General features: G+C 45.7%; 1 protein-coding gene across 2 annotated transcripts in view; it reads left to right on the top strand.

The window, feature by feature from the left end:
* Nucleotides 1-280: 280 nt before the first annotated feature.
* The window catches only part of PCNX4 (pecanex 4), a 39,006-nt gene continuing 19,527 nt past the window's right edge, over nt 281-19,759 (top strand). Inside the window, exons 1-8 of one of the 2 annotated variants that reach the window (XM_044272222.1) lie at nt 281-394; nt 3,434-3,489; nt 5,386-6,132; nt 9,255-9,434; nt 9,840-10,333; nt 12,573-12,673; nt 12,970-13,092; nt 15,277-15,640. In XM_044272222.1, coding sequence (XP_044128157.1) covers nt 5,444-6,132; nt 9,255-9,434; nt 9,840-10,333; nt 12,573-12,673; nt 12,970-13,092; nt 15,277-15,640 — 1,951 coding nt within the window. In that variant the 5' untranslated portion in view covers nt 281-394; nt 3,434-3,489; nt 5,386-5,443. The remainder of the gene's footprint in view (nt 395-3,433; nt 3,490-5,385; nt 6,133-9,254; nt 9,435-9,839; nt 10,334-12,572; nt 12,674-12,969; nt 13,093-15,276; nt 15,641-19,759) is intronic. The other variant, XM_044272223.1, reaches the window with a different exon arrangement.

Genomic DNA, 19,759 nt, shown 5'->3' with positions numbered 1-19,759 from the left:
GGACCTGAGCCCCAGCCTTATAAAAACTGATGCAAAGGGAAACTGGCTTAGTTGCCCCCTAGCAACCAATCAGGTTTCACCTTTCATTATTCAGCTCTCAGTTGGAAACTGAAATGATCAATCTGATTGGTTGCTATGTAAAAACTAAACCAGTTTTCAGAGAGACAACCTCGCTCATACAATGGAAAATTACAGCTGGAAACGTATAGAGCCGCCATTAAGCTCTCCTCACGGCCAGGCCGATAACGTGCACGTCTCTGCGGGCTCCCGTCACATTGCGCGCCCCCTCCGCCTCAGCAGGGGGAGGAGGGAGGCGAAGAGCAAATGGAGGCTGAGTCCACGGCACCGGGAGCCGCCTGATGAGCGCCGCGGCCCGCTAGCTGAGGGGGGGCGGGTGAGTGCAGCAGAACGGTGGGAAGGACGGGGGACCGTTAATGGCACCTGTACCGGCGGAGCGGGCGGCCCCGGGCTGTTGTTATTATGGTCAGGCCGCCATCACTAGCCTGGTTTAACCCCGTCGCCGCTGCAGGAATGTGCGATCCTATAGTGCATTTTTCTGCAGTAAATAAACAGTCCGCTTTGTTCAGTGTATGTGGATGCAATGCAGACCGTGCGGTTTACAGAGATGCCCGGGGAGATCACTGGCAGTGTGCGGTATAATTGTATGGGCCTCATATGTGACAGTGGTGCGGAGCGGTTACCCATAGCAACCAATCAGATCGCTTCTTACATTGGCTAACCCGCCCTAAAAAATATGAAAGCTGCACTCTGGTTGCTATGGGCAGTGTCAGCGCTAGGTGCTGTATGAGGCCATTATAGCTAGTACATAGGGAAAGTGGCGCCTGTAAGTTTACGTCTCGTGTCGCAGGACACTTCATGTAATGATATTCCGCCGTGTCGCAAAAAGTCCAGACGTGATGGATTTTGTCGCAACGCGTCTGCGTTTTCACAGCTCTAAAATAGTCGCGAGACAGCAAGTTGCAGAGAAGTCGCGAGACACACGTGTAGACGTTCAGCTACATGTGTTGTGCGACTTTTAACCCATTGACTTTAATGGAAGTTGCGAGTGTCATGCAGCTCACCTGTGTTTTCACAGCTAAATCGCTCCTCTAAAATAGTCTTTTCTGCAACTTGGAGTCACGCGTCACATCGCCATGTAACCGAGCCCTAAGGCCCCTTTCACACGGGCGAGATTTCCGCGCGGGTGCGATGCGTGAGGTGAACGCATTGCACCCGCACTGAATCCGGACCCATTCATTTCAATGGGGCTGTGCACATGAGCGGTGATTTTCACGCATCACTTATGCTCCTCTTTGTGTGTTTTTCACGTAACGCAAGCCCCATAGAAATGAATGGGGTTGCGTGAAAGTCGCAAGATTCCGCAAGCAAGTGTGATTTTCACGCACGGTTGCTAGGAGACGATCGGAATGGGGACCCGATCATTATTATTATTTTCCATTATAAATATATAAGGGAAAATAATACAATCTACACAACCTTGAACCCAAACCTGAACTTCTGTGAAGAAGTTCGGGTCTGGGCACCACATTCTGTTTTATCACGCGTGTGCTAAACACATTGCACCCGCGCGATAAAAACTGAACAACGGAACGCAACCCAGCGGTGGAATCTGTGCTAATCCGTCACTTATCACCTATCTTTAAGATATTGCATAAATTAATACGCCTTAAACAACATATTTAGGCCTCATGCACACGGCCATATCCGTTTTTGTGGTCCACAAATCACGGATCTGCAAAACACGGACACCGACCGTGGGTATCCCGCATTTTCCCTTCTGCAGGTCTCTCAGAATGTTTTAAATGCCTATTCTTGTGGGGCAGCAGAATAGACATATGGATGCGGATAGCACACGGTTTGCTGTCCGCATCTTTTGCAGCCCCATTGAAATGAGCGGGTCCGCATCTGAACCCGTACGTAAAAAATGCAGATCGGATGCGCACCAAACATAAGGTCGTGTGCATGAGCCCTTATGGTGTTTGGCTACTGGCATAAAAGTTATGAGAAGCAGGGGTATGTTAACACAGATTTTGCCTCTGCAAAATCTGCCGCATACTCCTCTGCAGAAAACACAGCTTTTTTTTTTTTTTACTTTGAACACCGCAGACTCGCTCGTGGTTTAAGGGTCCATTCACACGTCCGTGGTGTGTTGCGGACCCGCAAATTGCGGATCTGCAACACAACCAGCCGGCAACCCCTATAGAAATGCCTATTCTTGTCCGCAGCTGCGGACAAGAATAGGACATGTTCTGTCTTTTGCGGAGCTGCGGACCGGAAGTTCGGGGCCGAAACCCGTAAGTTCGGGGCTGCGCTCCGCAAATGCGGAATCGGAGAGCACAGCACACAGTTTTGGTGTCCGCCTCTAGAGCGGAATGGAGGCTGAGCGGAGGCAAACTGATGCATTCTGAACGGATCCTTATCCATTCAGAATGCATTGGGGCTAAACTGATCAGTTTTGGGCCACTTGTGAGAGCCCTGAAACGGATCTCACAAGCGGACCCAGAAACGCCAGTGTAAAAGTAGCCTTAGTAGCCTTTATCATGTAGAGAAAGTTAATACAAGGCACTTACTAATGTACTGTGATTGTTCATATTACCTCCTTTGCTGGCTGGATTCATTTTTCCATCACATTATACACTGCTTGTTTCCATGGTTACAGACCACCCTGCATTCCATTAGTGGTGGTCCTGCTTATACACTATAGGAAAAAGTGCTGGAGAGGCTGGCGCCTTTTCCTGTAGTGTGGTAGCATGACCACCGTTGCTGGATTATAGGATGGTCTCAAAATAAACTTTGTTGTATCCTGTACCGGGTCGCGGTAATGCGCCTTATGATCGTCTACCAGCTTGATCACTCCACAGTGACAAGCTAAGACACGTTTTCCGTTGTGAGAAAAGATGGCAGCCCGCATGTGTTCGCGGGCGAACAATGCGAACTGCCCATCACTGGTCATAACCCCTGGATACGAGCAGTGTATAATGTGATGGAAAAATGAATCCAGCCAGCAAAGGAAGCAATATGGACAATCACAATACATTAGTAAGTGCCTTGTATTAACCTGCTGAAGTAAGACAACCCCTTTAAGGGGTTGGTTAACCTTGTCCGGAGGTTTATCCAGACCAGTCACCTGAATGGGCTGGTGTGCCGTGACAGTGTTTGGGGTTGCTAGGTGTTGAGTTTACATTACTAAGGGAACACAACAAGAGACAAATGTTTCATCTTGAAAATGTGCCCATGTGGAGAAAAGAAAAAGTGTGTAGATAATGACACCTAATAGTGAGGAGAGGGTGAGCGTCCGCTATCTACATGTATCTAATCCTTGTTTATTCTTCGCTGATGTTTATTTCTCTTTGTCTTTTTTGTTATTTAATGTGATTGATTTACTGATACTTTGTAATCTTTCCTCTAATAGCAGGAAATCCAAACCTTGTGATGCAAACGAGGGAAGCAAATCCATTTGTTTGGCAGGTACAGTGACGACCAAGTCAGTTTTGTGTTTATAAGTCTGAGATCTCCCCGTGGGATCTGGCGCTCCCCCGGCTGGGGATTTCCTTACCTCCTGCATCTGACTGTAGATTTGCCATGATAACTTGTTATGGCTGCTTGGAAATAATCCAAGCAATGAAAAGAGCGTTTTGTATATTTTACTTCTGCGATGATTTGGAGTAAAAAAAATAATATATGTTTTTTTAATATAGCATAGGGGCTAGGTAAGGCATGGATAAGGAGAAAGGAGTATCACAGGGTGGGTGCACAGTTTTATTGATGACATTTAATAGGGGGCCTCATATGGTATCTGATAAAGGAGATGATTTCCCCTAAGGGTGCATTCACATGACCGTAAGTGTTTTGCGGTCAGCACTATATAGAGCATGTCCTATTCTTGTCCGCTATTGCGGACAAGAATAGGACATGCTCTATATTTTTTGCGGGGAGTGGACATACGGATGCAAACAGAACACGGTGTGCTGTCCGTATCTTTTGTGGCACGATTAAATAAATAGGTCCACACCCGTTCCGCAAAATTGCGGAACGGATGTGGACCCAGAATTACTGAACCTATTCATTTCTATGGGGCTGCAAAAGATTTGGACAGCACACACCGTGTGCTGTCTGCATCCGTTGTTCTGTTCCGCGGCCCCGCCACAAATATAGAGCATTTCCTATTCTTGTCCGCAATTGCATATATGCATTTTCTATATAGCGCGGTGTGAATGGTAGAGTTAGAGTCACAAGACTGTTCTTGATTCGGGAAACACCGGTCCCCTATCCAGAAATGACCGAATCATAGTGATTTATGATACAGTCAGTTCCTATGTGATTGCGGGTATATTGTACTGCACTCACATGGATGATGTGAACCCCAGGGGTGGACTGGCCACAAAACCTAAAGGGAAATTGGGAAATTTCCCGGTGCACTGATGCACAGGGGGCCTCCCAAGCCCTCCTCATGGCTGCCGGTCGGGTACATAATGATCTAATGCTTGGAGGTGCCCTCCTGAGCTCAACAGTATCACCGTCCTCAGAACAGGATACAGTTGGATAATGTGGTGAGGGCTGCAGTATTTTGTTCTGCACTGTGATATTTGGTTCTGCTGGGCGGTATTTTGTGCTGCACTGTGTTATTGCTGCTGGCCCTATCTACTTTTGTTGGCCTGTCTTCTGTCAAGTTGGACCTGCCTACAACATGGGGCCACTTTTAGTATTTTATTTTTTCCAGGGCCACTTTAAGTTCTCAGTCCTCCCCGGAGGGCCCAGTCACAAATGTCAATGCTGCGGCCACTGCATACAATACTCTGCTTGCATCTTTGAGCGGAGCTAAATACAGCCGGAGGGGCGCAACACGCAACCCAGTGCCTCTCTCCCTTCATTTCAGCAATCAGTGGGGATCTCACCAGAAGCCTGCCCGTCTCCCCCTTCCAGTTTTCTAGTTTTCTTAAGAGGTACACTTTAAAGGGGTTATCTGGTAAATTATATCGATGACCCCTGCTCTGGGAGCGCTGCGGCCTCTTCCTAGGCCATGTGACATCACCGCACATCTATCACGTGGCCTAGTTGTAGCTTAGCCCTATTGAAGTGAATGGGGCTGAGCTGTAATGCCAAGCACAGCCTCTATACAATATACGGTGCTGTACTTGGAGAAGTGCCAGGGCGTGCGCCCTGTGGCTCCCTGTAACAGCTGATTGGCAGGGGTGCCAGGACTTGGACCCCCGCTGATGTGATAATGATGACCTATACTGGGGATAAATCATTATTTTCTTTACCTGGACAGTCCTTTTAATTGTGTGGTTAAAGCAATATGATAAGTGCGATGTTTGCCACTTATTGCCCAGTGGATATTTCACTGTGTTTGTTGTCTTTTAGATATTACCATTTCACCACCTAAAAAATGAAACCAAACCCAAAGCTGTGATTAAGAAGAATGGGTCCTGATGTTCCTTTACTAAATGATTACAAGCAGGAATTCTTCTGGAAACGTTTTCCCCAAACGGTCCTTGGCGGTCCTCGATTTAAGTTGGGTTACAGTGCCCCTCCTTACATATACATCAACCAAGTAATCTTGTTTCTGACACCATGGGTCCTGGGCAGTGTGGGCACTGTGCTGTACGAAGTCAACATCTTAGAGGATTACTATGCCGCCACGCTCTCGGCAGGACTGATTCTCATCGCCTCCTTTGTCGTTCAGCTTTTGAATCGATACGCCCGCAGGAAGACTTCCACCGTAGAAAGACTTCAGAACCAAAACGCCCTCACAGATGAAGATGACTTTGACTTTTCCAGCTGCCTTGGCACAGAGACTGTGAAATTCATAATACCGGGCAAGAAGTATATAGCAAACCTGATATTTCATTCCATCCTTGCTGGACTTCTGTGTGGACTGGGGACATGGTACTTGATGCCGTATAGGATCGGTTTGCTGTATGGAAACACGGGAGCAACAGTCATGATCTTTATTTTCGGCTGGGTAACGGTTTGCATAGGAGAATATTCTTTAATCATCAATTCAGCCACCGAGACGGCTACTTTTCATGCACAAGACACTTATGAAATCACCCCCCTTCTGAGACCGGTCTATATATTTGCTTTTATTGCTGTTGATCTTGCATACAGGTAAATTTTACTGTCAATGTGTGTCCCTTTCCTGCATTAGACAGTCCTTGAAAAGACAGATTTCTGTATGAGAAGAAAGACTGTGGAAGCACAACTGCCAGGAAATGGTGACATTATTGAAGGTTTATTCCCATCTCTGCCTTTCATGGCCGATATGGGAAGAACCACAGTATGCACCGGCCAGGCCGAGTTACGGAAACGGCTCAGCAGCCTGCGCTATGCTGTTTCCGTAAATCCTTCTGCAGTGAATGTGAGCTATGCAGATAGTGTAGCACCACAAACAGTGTGGCCCCCATTCACTGCTATGAGAGTTGTTGTGACTGCGAAGTGGCCAGCTTATATGTTTCCATAACTCCAGCTGGCACCTACTTTGAAAGGCCAAGATGGGAATACCCCTTTAGGGGAAATCTGTCATCAGTATCCTAAGTTTTAATAGCTCCAGCGCATGCTAACAAGCCTCATATGCATGATCTCCCAGCCCTCCTGCTATTTTCGGGAGCTCATGAATATGCGCTGGGGCTGTTCAGTACAAGATTTTAGCAAAACAGCCGAGGCAGTTAAAGAAAGTGACTGCAATTTGCTAAGGGGATCTGTCACTGTTTTGTGCTGGCCTTAGTTTGGGGAGCATAAAACTGGTGACAGGTTCCCTTTTAATAGGGGTTAAACCAGTGTGCAGGTGGAGCAGTTTCTGTACAAGGAAGGAGGCCCAGTTCCCCGTGCAGCCCCCTTGAAATGAACGGGGCGGTCGGTCGCACATGCGTGTGACTGCTCCATTCATTTCTATGGGAATTCCAGAGACTGTCGAGCACTGTACTCGGCTATCTCTGGAAGTCCCATAGAAGTGAATGGGACAGCCACGCACATGTGCAACCCTCCGCTCCGTTCATTGCAGGGGGGTACGGGGCCCCTGTTCTCATGATTGTTTGGGACCCCCACCGGTATACCCCTTTAAGCTCCTTCGGAAAATGCTGAGTAAGTGGCACATTGGGAGAAGAAACTGATGTTGTCTGACAGTTGTCACATCTCCTCCAGTCAGTGATGGCAAGAAAGCTTTTATTAACCTTATACCACTATGAAAGGCATCACTGTCTGATGACATTGACATCCCCGTCTCATAAAGAGATGCCATATCAGCTTGTAGAGCAGATCTTGAGCAGTACGGATAGGTGGTACTGGTGTAGCAGAGCTGGAGAGGCATTGTGGAAGAGCAGACAGCCGGGTGTAGCGGAGCTGTATGCACGAGGCAGCAGAGCTGCAGGTTAAATTCAGCTTAGTTGAAATGTAGCAGAGTTGATGTTGCCGAGTAAACTGAAGACCAATGTAGCTGTGTGGAACTGATGTAGCAGGGTTAAACTGCAGAACGGTGTAGCAGTGTTGATGTTGCAGAGTAAAACTGAAGACTGGTCAGGGGTGTGGAAATTTAAAAAAAAAACTACTTGTCGAAGGACTAAAGCGGGGTCTCAATCTACTTGTCCCTCATGACAATCTACTTGTCCCTCATGACAATCTACTTGTCCTGATACAAAAAGTAATTTTAAATCAAAACCATATTTAAGTGAATCCCTTTAATGTACATGCCATACTGGGCCAGTGAATCCCTTTAATGTACATGCCATACTGGGCCAGTGAATCCCTTTAATATACATGCCATACTGGGGCAGTGAATCCTTTTAATATACATGCCATACTGGGGCAGTGAATCCCTTTAATGTACATGCCATACTGGGGCAGTGAATCCCTTTAATGTACATGCCATACTGGGGCAGTGAATCCCCTTGATGTACATACCAGTATGGGGAAGTCCCCGTCCCCCCCCCTATTCATGGAGGGTGAGTGGCTGGAAGTTGGAACATGGCAGCACTCCTATTGACACTTCAATGCCAGGGAGAAGAAGCAGAGCGGCAGCCTGACAGCAGAGCATAGCTGACCCAGAGCAGTCACCACACACACTACCTGCTGGGCTATCTATCACGGCACGGGCTGCCACCATGTCAGGAGCTCCTACTACAGCCGCTGACTAACGTGTGCCTCTGCTGGGAGCTGACTTCCGGCCCGTGGCGCCCGACTTCCGGCCTGCACAGGAGCGCTGATAACACTGCGGTAAGCAGCCCGGACTTGCTGCACCGGGCTGTGTATTAGAGGAAAACACGGCGCAACCCTAGCCCTGCTACTTACCCGCAGGGCTAAGCTGCCTGCACAAACTACCTGCCCGGCGCCTGGAACTGCATGTCCCGGGCGTCGGGCGATAGGAATTCCACACCCCTGCTGGTGAAGCAAAGCTAATGTATCAGAGTTAAAGGGGTTGTCTCCGGTATAATATTGATAACCTATTTCCAGGACAACTGCGGGTCACTGTGCCACCTCAACAAGCGAGATGACGAGCAAGTAATTTAGAAGAGGAAGTAGCGCTCGCATCTCTTCAAACAGCTGATTGGTGGGGGTGCCGCGGGTTGGACCCTTGCCGATCTGATACTAATGACCTGTCCTTAGGATAGGTCATCAACATTAAAGCTGTGCACAACCCTATTAAATAATAAAAAGAAAAATAGTATCAGCTCACCGACATGAATGAATGTTCAGTGCGCGTGTCACTTAGTAGTGTGGATGCTGGTGCCGGGTCCCAGGATAAACGGGAAAGGTTTCCAGCATCAGATATAAAGATAAAATCCAAGTTTATTAAGTGTCCATTCAAAACAAGTGGATTTTATCTTTGTATCTGATGCTGGAAACTTTCCTTGTCTACCATAGCAGGGTAAAGAGGAGCTGTCACCTCTCCTGACATGTCTGTTTTAATAGCTTCATGCATTCCCCATGTAATAACAATTCTGGAGCATCTATTCTTATGTCTGTATGTTGTACCAGTCCTGTATTATTCCTGCTTAGAAGTTATGGATGAATTGCTAGCAGTCTGCAGTAAGGGTAAAAAGGGGTGGTAACCAGTTGGGGGGGTGTACCTTCACAGTCTGAAAATGGCAGCACTGATTGGATAGAGTCAGACTTGGCAGGTACACCCCCAACTGGTTACTTCCCCCCCTGTGAACCTCGTCATACATTTGACGTTTTGTGGTTCTGATCTTGCACCTCCGAGATGATGACTTGTGCAATACTTTGTCTCTTTGCAGATTTATCACAACCAATCCAGCTTTAGTTTTGGCCAACAAAGTCCTACACGTCGTCTTTTTGTTTCTGCCCTTTCTTTGGGCTCTGGGTATCCTACCACCTCTTGATGCCCTTGTTCTTTGGGGAATGGAGCAGATACTGGAATTTATATTGGGAGGGTCACCAATGTCCAGTAACTTAAGGTATGTAATATTCAGGAATCAAAATTGTGCTTCATGATCTTTATTTTTGTTTTCTATACAATAATTAATCGTAGACAATTTTATTTTATTTTTTGGGATGAGCCTCTTTTGGGCTGTCATGAATGATAACTGACAAAAAAGATGAAAGGTGTTGTCTGGCCTTGGAGCTGACATCTCCTGGGGTCCTAACCTGTGCCCATAACACAAAAACCTTCATTCATCAGAAGCACTTTAATGTGTGGCAGGACACTGTCCCATGGTGAATGTCACACTTTACCGGTAGCAGGTCGCTTTGAGCAACAGCATGATCTCCTGTATTGCACCTCAGATCTCTGCTGTATATATTGGATTTTTTACTCCCTTGTTTTGCAGTTTCCAGTTTAGATATTTTCTGTATTTTTGCAGGTTGCTGGTCATGTTTGTGATATCAGTTGGGACAACCGTATCGGCGTATTTCATTCCAAACTCCATCGGCCTGGTTCTGTTCATTGCTGGACTTGGTTTTATTCTCAGTCTCAATTTAACCGAGATTGGACTTGTTCTCAAACATCATGTGAGGAAATCCACAAATAACTGTGATCCCTTCTTCTGGAGGATGACCTGGAAGGAACCCGTGATGTACTGCGTCATTCTTCTATTGGTTCTGCTGGAGTCCAGCTTGTTACATCACTACTGTTATTCTAACTTCTCCTTACAGAGTCCTCAGGCCATTGTCGGATATTGTCTCATTATACTTTTAGCTTTTTTATGGATTCTCAAAGAAATTCAAGGTGCTTATATATTGGGGATTGTCAGGAATCCCTTTTTCCAAAATGACACCCGGATGCTAAACGTCTTCATGAAAAAACAAAGCCGATTACAAAAAGCAGCTCTTGTGAGGAGAATTTTGCTCATGCTGGGTAAGTGGAAGAAAGAAAATCGCATTGGTGGCAGGATTTGCTTTTTTTTTTTAGCCATTGTTCTAGGTGATCTACGTGTCCCCAAAAATTCTTGCATGGTGCCATATTGGAGAGCCTCTGATGTCTTCTTCAAAGCAATGCGCCAACTGTAGTGGTTGCCAGGTTTTTTCCTACACAACTCCTGGGTGGCTCTGGGCATTGTTCCTGGGCTGCCATGCTATCATGCCTAGCGCTTACAGCAGCCTGGAAAAGGTTTGCAGCGGATTTCTTGGAAGTAGGGGGCTTTTAGACTGCATTTTTAGTTTGTGCTGGAGGTGTACATTGGGAGGATTTGCTGATGTACACCTCGGAGGAGGAATGCATGATTGGCAATAGACCGGAGAGTTGCCCACAAAGTATGCATGGAAGGCAGTGAGCTTTGGGCAAATGTACCCAAAATGGGCGATTTATGGGAGTAAGGGCTCATGCACACAACCATTTCTTAGGTCTGTATTCGATACGCATTTTTTACGGATCTGATGCAGACCCATTCGTTTCAATGTGTATGTTCGTTCCGCTGCCCCGCAAAAAAGGATAGAACATGTCCTATTCTTGTCTGTTTTGCGGACAAGGACAGCACATTTCTGCAAGAGTTAAAAAAAAGAAATGGTGGCATCCACTGAGCTGGTATCCGTGTTTTGCAAGTACGTAAAATAGATATGGTCATGTGCATTTAACACCAGTCTGAATAAGGTCCAAAATAAGCCTACACCCAATCCACGCGTCCACGATAATTGAATCCTCATAATTGAATTGCTGTGATTTTTAGGCTTTTTGAGGTGGTCATGACGGCAGGGTTGTGCTGTATCGGGGGCCCGGTTTAAATGTCCCAGGATATACTGGCAATTATAGGAGATGCCTCCTATGGATACCAGTGTATAGGCATACAGTGCCAGCCATCACCCCTGGGCTGCCATGTTAAAAATAAATGGGGTTATTTATCAAGACCGGCGATTCATACGCTGGTCTTAATACCCCTGCTCTGGCGGTGAATGCGCCTAAGTTATGTAGAGGCACCAACCTCTGCATAACTTAGGCGCACGTTCTGGCAGCGTACAACATGCTTAAACGTACGCCAGCCCCCTTGGAGTTGTGGTTTTACAACAGCTGGAGGGCCACAGGTTGGGCATCCCTGATTTAAGCCATTTTCTATGCCAAATATTGGTATAGAAAAGGATAAATGAGACTGGCCTGCCCTCTTACACACCCACATCACGCCCCCTTTTTTCGGCACTGGCGTAAAAAAAGGGAAAAGTTGCTAGACATCTTTGAAACAAAATCTGCGCCTAATGTAGGTAAGTGGCGTATATTGGTTGATATATGACCCCCAAAATGTGTGCCGCCCAGCATAGGTTTTTCCCTGGATACTTTTATGTGGAATAGCTCAACGGATTGCTCTGTCCTATACAGAATAAACGATATAGCAATGGGGACAAAAAGGCCACTATTTTGGCCTCTGTTGAATAGGGGCCTATAGATGATATATGCGCTGGGTACTTTCTTGCCACTTATGACAAACAGATAATGCTACTTCAGTGTAAGGGTACTTTCACACTTGCGTTGTGAAGATCCGGCAGACAGTTTCGTTGCTGGAACTGCCTGCCTTAACCGGAAATCTGTGTGCAAAGCCAAACAGATAGCATTTGTAGACGGATCCGGATCCGTCTAACAAATGCATTGAAACACCGGAATCGTCTCTCCGGTATCATCCGGAAAAACTGATCCGGTATCTATCTTTTTTTTGCATATTTAAAGGTCTGTGCGTGCGCAGACTGGAAAACCGGATCTGTTTTGCCGAAACACTTGGTGCCGGAATCGGCATTCCGGCAAGTGTTCTGGAATTTTGGACGGAGAAAATACCGCAGCATCCCGTAAGATTGACTGAACTGAAGACATCCTGATACATCCTGAACAGATTGCTCTCCATTCAGAATGCATGGGGATATGCCTGATCAGTTGTTTTCCGGTATTGAGCCCCTAGGACGGAACTCAGTGCCGGAAAAGAATAACGCTAGTGTGAAAGTACCCTAAATCTGCCATAAATAAAGCTTTGGGGGTGTGCAGATCGTCATTATTTCTAATTAAGTTAAAAGCAGAATATGATCGCTCTTGTTGTCTAGCAGTTTCCTAAAACATTGCTTTGTATTGAAATTTATGTCCAATGTATTAATTGCATTATTTTTTTTTTACTTTATTTCAGTCTCCCCTTTTGCAATGGTAGCTTACCTGTCTTTGGACACATCACTGTATAACCTGCACTCGGTGTCAGTCTGCATTGGCTTCACAAGGGCTTACAGGATGGTAATGTATCATTTTGATTCAACCATGTTGACTGGTGGGTTTGATGAGCTGCTGATAGTACCTGGTCCTGGCCGCTCTGTGACCATTTAAAAGTCTCATGATATTGTCACTTTAAAGAGGACCTGTCTTGATACATTTTACCTGCACTGACACACTGTAGCAAATTATCTGGCCATCAAAGATGTTTTTGTTGCCCCTGAATGAATGGATTGAGCTGCAGGCTTTGGATTTTGTAAGTGCAGAAGATGGTGCTGGTTGCTCCTGCTGACAGTTATCCTCGTCCTGCTTTCTTTCAGATCTGGCAGAATACAGAGAATGCCATGCTTGAGATGGTCGTTGTGTCTATTGTACAACTGTTGGTGTTTAACACAAATGTGTGGTGGAACGTGGGGCTGGATACTGGCATACGACTAATTTTGGTGAGTTTGCAAGCCACAGCTGGTATGTGGGGTAAAACACATTGTAACACTTCGCTCTCCTGTCTGATCCTACATAGGGCATGGAGGTATGCTGATACAACCGGGAGTGGTACAGGTGCCAAGGAAACTGTATGGCAAACAGATTAGTCTTGTGCATGGGTCTTAAAGTGGACCTGTCACCTCTCCTGACATGTGTGTTTTGGTATTTACTTACATTCCCATGTAGTAACAATTCTGGGGCATCTATTCTTATGACTCTATATTGTGCCTTACCGCTATTATTCCTGCTAGAAGCTATAAATAAATTACTAGCAGTTTGCAGTGAAGGTCCAGCTGGGTGATATTCAGCATGCCATCTCGGTGGAGTAAGCATGACGTTCGTGGCATCCAGCGCATCACTTTAGATGCCAGATGTCTTGTAGCACCAGACAGAAAAACCTAGCTTGCAGTGTTTTTTCTCTCTGGCGCTTTCAGGCTATGAACGTCAACTGTCCGGCTTCTAGTTCCAGTCTAAAAAAAAAACTGGACACAACTGATGTATGTGCACCCAGCCTTAAAGAGATTATCCAGGTCTGTACCTAAGACATCTCTTTCAGCTAACCTATGGAGAGAAGACAGTTTGAGCAGTATTTACCCTCCTGTCTCTGCGCCGATTGCACCTCGGATCACATAACAGCTTTAATAGCCATCGGCGGTTCCTCTGACAGTGCAACCGGATGTGCTCCTCTTTCTTCCTGTTCATCTCATTATGCAGCTGAACAGGAAGACACAGGAGCACATCCAGTTATGGGGTCCCGTGATTCCACACACCATCGCAGAATTGGTGGAGTGACGGATGGGTATGTACTGCATAGCGTGTCTCTACAGGTTAGCTGAAAGAGGTGTTTTTGGTACAGGCCCAAAGAACCCTCGTTGGGAAACACTGCTCTAGCTGATCACCCAGACCTGGAGTGTGTATATGTATGTATGTGTGTGTGTGTGTGTAATATATATATATATATATATATATATATATATATAGAGGCTTTATTCACACAAAAAGGCAGAAAAGAAACACAATACTTGGCAGGTCCCTGGTGTTCACACTGCAGGAATCCTCGTGTTAATTCACACAGCAAAATTCCACAGAACTAAAAAAACACGTCACCTGGCAGTCCACAGCAGGCTTTAGGGCGCCTGGCTTCCAGCTGGCAGCTCTCATGCGACTCTCAGCCTTGCAGTATGGCAGAACTCCTCAGCTCCCAAAACACAGAGCTCCACTCTCACTTGGAGGAACATACCACACCCAGCCCAAAACCTGGCCTGGACGTGGGGAACAGCCACCCACCCTGCTCTATGGCTGCTCCCAATAAGAACCGGCCCAGATCGGCTTTACAGCCACACTAAGTAAAACAGTGTCAGCGAGGACTAGCTACCGCTGACACACAAAATTACCGGTTCTTATCTCGCCGAGGCCAGGAACCTCGGTGACACGTACCTTCAGTCAATGACGGACCCTTGCGCCTTCCTACAAATATATATATATATATTAGTCATGGGTCTGTGTGCTTGTGGTGGGGTCGGCAATGACAGACTCACAGGGTTATTTAGTCCAAAACAATCTAAACAGCAGCCAAAGTTATGCAATCACTTTGGAACAAGTTCACAGGAACATAGACACCAGATAAAAACACTTTGCCCTTCTAGGCACTAACTTTACATAAGGTTACCTGAGCTATGTACTTTAAAATCCAAACACAAGGGGACCCTGAATGACCCTGACCCTGAATAAGGCTATCAGCCCTGTGTTTATGTCCACAGTAATGAACCCAGTAACTGCACCTGGGTTCATTTCAGGCTAGGGCATAATGGTGAACTGGAGTGGGAGGAAATTGCAGGTCCCTCTACCAATCTACCTACTATTCCATAAAATTCCAGGCACATGAAATACTTTAAACAAAAATGCCTCAGCAAACTACACTTTGCTGAAACAAAACAGCAGCTTCCTGAATTCTTTTACCTCCCCCATCTGAGCATTCTGGGTGAGATATACTCCCCCTCCAGTACTTTGCCAGCCACCATGTTACAATATGTATATATATTTTTCTCATACTATTCCATACTGATTGATGATTATTGATACTACTTCCAGTTTTCATTGTTATCCTGAATTGTCGTAACTTAACCTATGGCCATCTTCCTCAGGTTGCTATAATACGTGACCGACTATGTCAGCTCGTCTCCAAGCTGCAGTTTGCATTGACCGTTCTGCTGACGTCCTGGACGGAGAAGAAACAAAGGCGGAAATCGACGAGCAGTCTGATCACAGTGAACATCATCTTCTTCCCCGTGGTGCTGACCTTCATTATCCTCTCTGCTCTGCTCTCCTCACCTTTACTGGCACTTTTCACTTTGCCCGTCTTCCTGGTTGGATTCCCTCGACCTATCCGCAGTTGGCCGGGAGCTGTAGGCGCTGCAGCTTGTGTCTGTGCCGATACAGTCTATTACCAGCAAATGGTTCCAGGCTTTGCTGCCGCACTGCAATCTGCGTTTGCTTCAGGTAGTCTCGGTAGGTATCATCATATGGGTGCTAAACAATGGAATTTACCTGCAATAGTTCTTGTATATCCTAAAAAATATTTTGGTCAATATAAAGGGTAGGTTGTTGGGTTCCAAGAGCCATAACTATGAGGACGTTTTTTTTTTTTTTTTTAACGGGGCTGGTTGTATTCTTTAATGGAACCATGTAATGTACTGTATAATGTATTGAAAAACGTGAGAAAAAATGGTGGTGTCTAATGCCCGAAAAATTCAATCTCCACCTTTCTTTTTTGGGTTTGCTCTGTGAGGAAAACGATGTGTTCTTTTTATTCCCAGGATCAGTAGCATTACAATCAAGGCGATATTTTAGAGTTTTTAGTTTATGTTTTACTACTTAAAGGGGTTGTCCCTCAAAAAATATTCTACAGTTTACAAACCAGCACCTGGATTTGAATACTTTTGTAATTGCATGTGATAAAAAATTTAGCATAGCCACTGAGTTATTCAATAACATGTAGCTGTATAGCGCCACCTGCTATTCTTTTTTTTTTTTTTCTTATTTCTTTGACCTCACTGAGATGGCCGCACATGCTCAGTTTCATCCTTCAACTGCCTCCTGAGCTGTGATAGGAAGAGCATGGACACGCCCCCTGAGCTGTGATAGGGAGAGCATGGACACGCCCCCTGAGCTGTGATAGGGAGAGCACGGACACACCCCCTTAGCTTCAGCAGAAAAGACACTCCCCTTGAGCTGTCAGCTTGATATAAATCTAGCAGAGCAGTGAATGGAGAGATCTCTGGATCCATGTGAGGTACGGGGCTGGTTCTATCTTCTATCTTTGAGACTGGCATGTACTATATGATGTCTGATCTTCATTTTTTACATTACTCATGGGAGAACCCCTTTAAATACCTTCTTTTAAAAAAAGCTAATTTTCCTGGTCACTTTATTTTTCTGTCGATGGAGTTTTGTGACTACTTGTTTTTTATGGGCTGGTTTTATTGGAACTTTTTTTTACATCACATTAGATTTTATCACATTTAAAAAAAAAACATAGACAATTTATTAAAACTGGTGTCAACATGTACCTTCAATGAATGAGGTACTGGAGCATGTCAAAAAATGCTTTGATTTGGAGAGAGTAGAGGCGAACTCCTTTAGAGGGAAACGTATCGAAATTTTCTTCAAAAGATGGGAGGATTTTATGATAGTAGTATACTCAGATCTGGAATTGAAGAAATTAATGGCGCCCTTTCTATCCTCGGAGTGGTATTTAAAACGTAAAATTGCAGGGACCCTGGGGAGATTACTGTCTGATTAAAGTATAGTAAGTATTAGGACCTGGTATACTGGAGGGAAGCGTTCTGGGAGGGAGGGGGGGGGGGGTGTAAGGGGTTAACCTCTGTTAGTTAGGGGCTAGTAGAATAGCTTTGAAGATCAGGAAATCGAGCGATCAGTCAATGTAATACTATGTAAGTAATAACAGCTGGAAAACAGCTTTACGCATGTATGAGATTTTTCAACATATCTCAGATGTACTGTATCTCATGTGTCAAGCCCTGTCAGTTTGTCATACTGTTGTGTCATGTTATTGGAATGAAAAATGACAAAAGCTAATAAAGAATATATATAAAAAAAAAAAAAAAAAAAAACTGGTGTCAAGGAAAACTGGCTTAGTTGCCCATAGCAACCAATCAGATCCCACCTTTCGTTATCCAAAGGAGCTCTGAAAAATGAAAGGTGGAATCTGATTGGTTGCTATGGGCAACTAAGCAAATTTTCCTTTGCACCAGTTTTGATAAGTTAAGGGGGGGGGGGGCTCCTGCTGCAGCCAGTTGTCATAGACACAGGTCGGTGAGGAGGAAGCAGACATGGCTGATCGCTTGGGATTTTCTTAAATATAGTTATCAGTTTTAAAGGGGTTTTCCTCTGGATAGGTCATCAGTATCTGATTGGTGGGGTTCCGGCACCCCTGCCAATCAGCTGTTTGAGACAACGATGGCACGCTCAGAAGCGCCATGGCCTTCTCTCAGCTCACCAAGCACTGTATAACGGCTGTGCTTGGTATCGCAGCTCACCCCGATTCACTTCAATGGGGCTGAGCTGCTCCTAGGCCATGTGACTGATGTGCAGTGATGTCACTTGACCTAGAAAAAGCTTAGAGAAGGCAGCGTTGCTAGTGTGAGCGCCAGTGCCTTCTCAAACAGCTGAACAGAGGGGGTTCTGGGTGTCGGACCCCTACCTATCAGATTCTGATGACCTCTCCAGAGGACAGGTCATCAGTATTAAAATCTCAGAAAACCCTTTTAATTGTAGTGTGAGGGGAAAATAGGGCGAAAAGAGAAGATGAAGCAAGGAATTGACTTTTCTGTGTTTAGTATTCCGTGAAAATCTTGTTCACTTTCATTACCTCTCTTCATTAAAGAGCATCTTTAGAATAAAAAATCTAAACTAAGCATACAGACATGGAGAGCGGCGCCCAGGGATCTCCCTGCACTTACTATTATCCCTGGGCGCCGCTCCGTTCTCCCGGTATAGCCTCCGGTATCTTCATATGTTCGGCTCAACTGGGTGGAGCCTGCCGTGGTCTCCTCCCAGGCTGGAGTGCTGGCCAATCACAGCGCTCAGTTCATGGCCTGTGAGAAAAAAAAACCTCTCAGGCTATGAGCTGAGCGCTGCGATTGGCCAGCACTCCAGCCTGGGAGGAGACCACGGCAGGCTCCACCCAGTTGAGCCGAACATATGAAGATACCGGAGCCTATACCGGGAGAACGGAGCGGCGCCCAGGGATAATAGTAAGTGCAGGGAGATCCCTGGGCACCGCTCTACATGTCTGTATGCTTAGTTTAGATTTTTTATTCTAGTGAAAGATCCTCTTTAAAGGGAACCTGTCACCAGTTTTATGGTGTCCTAACTAAGGGCAACATAAATAAGTGACTGATTGTCTTAGCAAAATGCTGGGTCACTTTCTTTAATTGACCCAGTCAATCTGCCAACATCTTGTATTGAAAAGCTCCAGCTGATAATGATGAGTCATGAATATTTATGAGCTCCTGACACTCCCCGCCCACTTGCTGCTGACTGAAAGTTATTTTCCATATGAATCAGCAGTAGGTGGGCAGGGGAGTGGCTATAGCTCTGAATTAAATATACGCTGGACTCAATGACATCACGCTGGACTCAAATCGGCTCATTAGCATGCGGCATCTTTGTGTGTATATTATGAGGTAACCATCTGTCACACCAGTAAGTGAATACATCTAAAGCACTTTTTAGTAGTTAACGATTGTATATAATTAGTTAGATTATAATCAAATATCCACATGACAGGTTCCCTTTTAGTAATTCTGCCAGCAATTTCGAGCCCCCGAGGGATCACTGCTTATACCTAGGGCAGTGGTCGCCCTCCCTTATCCAGTGCATGTCCGTGTAATATATGGAGGCCAGAGGTCTTCTAGATGTTCTCATTTACAACAATTCTCCGCTACAGTTAAGAGATCGGGGTCCCAACTGGAGGACTCCCCTCCAATAGGACATATAAAAGCGGACTGGCCAAAGCAGAGTGCCGATTTAATGATGCCATCCCATAGTGATTGTTCTCCTGTTTTCCCAGACTCCACAAGGGCAAATGGATGAAAACCTCTGTGGGAGCTGTAATAGAGGTCCTTAGTCAGGGGCTAGGCAGGTTTAGCCTAATACATGTGAAAACTGACTTTCTAACGCCCTGGACGACTCACCGACATGTCATTATGTTGTTAAGTTAAGATCCATAGCAAATTACGTTTGAACATTTTTAAAGCTATAGTTGCAAAAAATAAAAATGGACGCCGGCCTACGCCCTGGCGTTTGATGAAAGAGGTCGACTTTTATGTCCTTTGTTTTCTGAATGGTTTACTGGCGTCTCCATGGAGGGTTGCCACAGCACACGAGGGAAGTATGACAATCAGGCAGGGACACTGCTCTCGTGTTTCCAGTCATGTCCTCGATGCTAGGAATGGCAGCCGCACAGATTGTATTACACCCAGAGGACTCCGCTCACACAGCGAGCAACGTTACAAAGCTGGATGGTGGATTTTCTTCTAGACGTCTTGTAGTTTAGGTCTGTTGCTATGAACTGACCTTCATAGCAAACCTGCACATTACACA

The sequence above is a fragment of the Bufo gargarizans genome, chromosome 11 (assembly GCF_014858855.1).
Source record: "Bufo gargarizans isolate SCDJY-AF-19 chromosome 11, ASM1485885v1, whole genome shotgun sequence".
Taxonomy (NCBI): domain Eukaryota; kingdom Metazoa; phylum Chordata; class Amphibia; order Anura; family Bufonidae; genus Bufo; species Bufo gargarizans.
The sequence above is the reverse complement of the archived record's forward strand: the minus strand, read 5'-3'. Positions and strand labels throughout refer to the sequence as shown.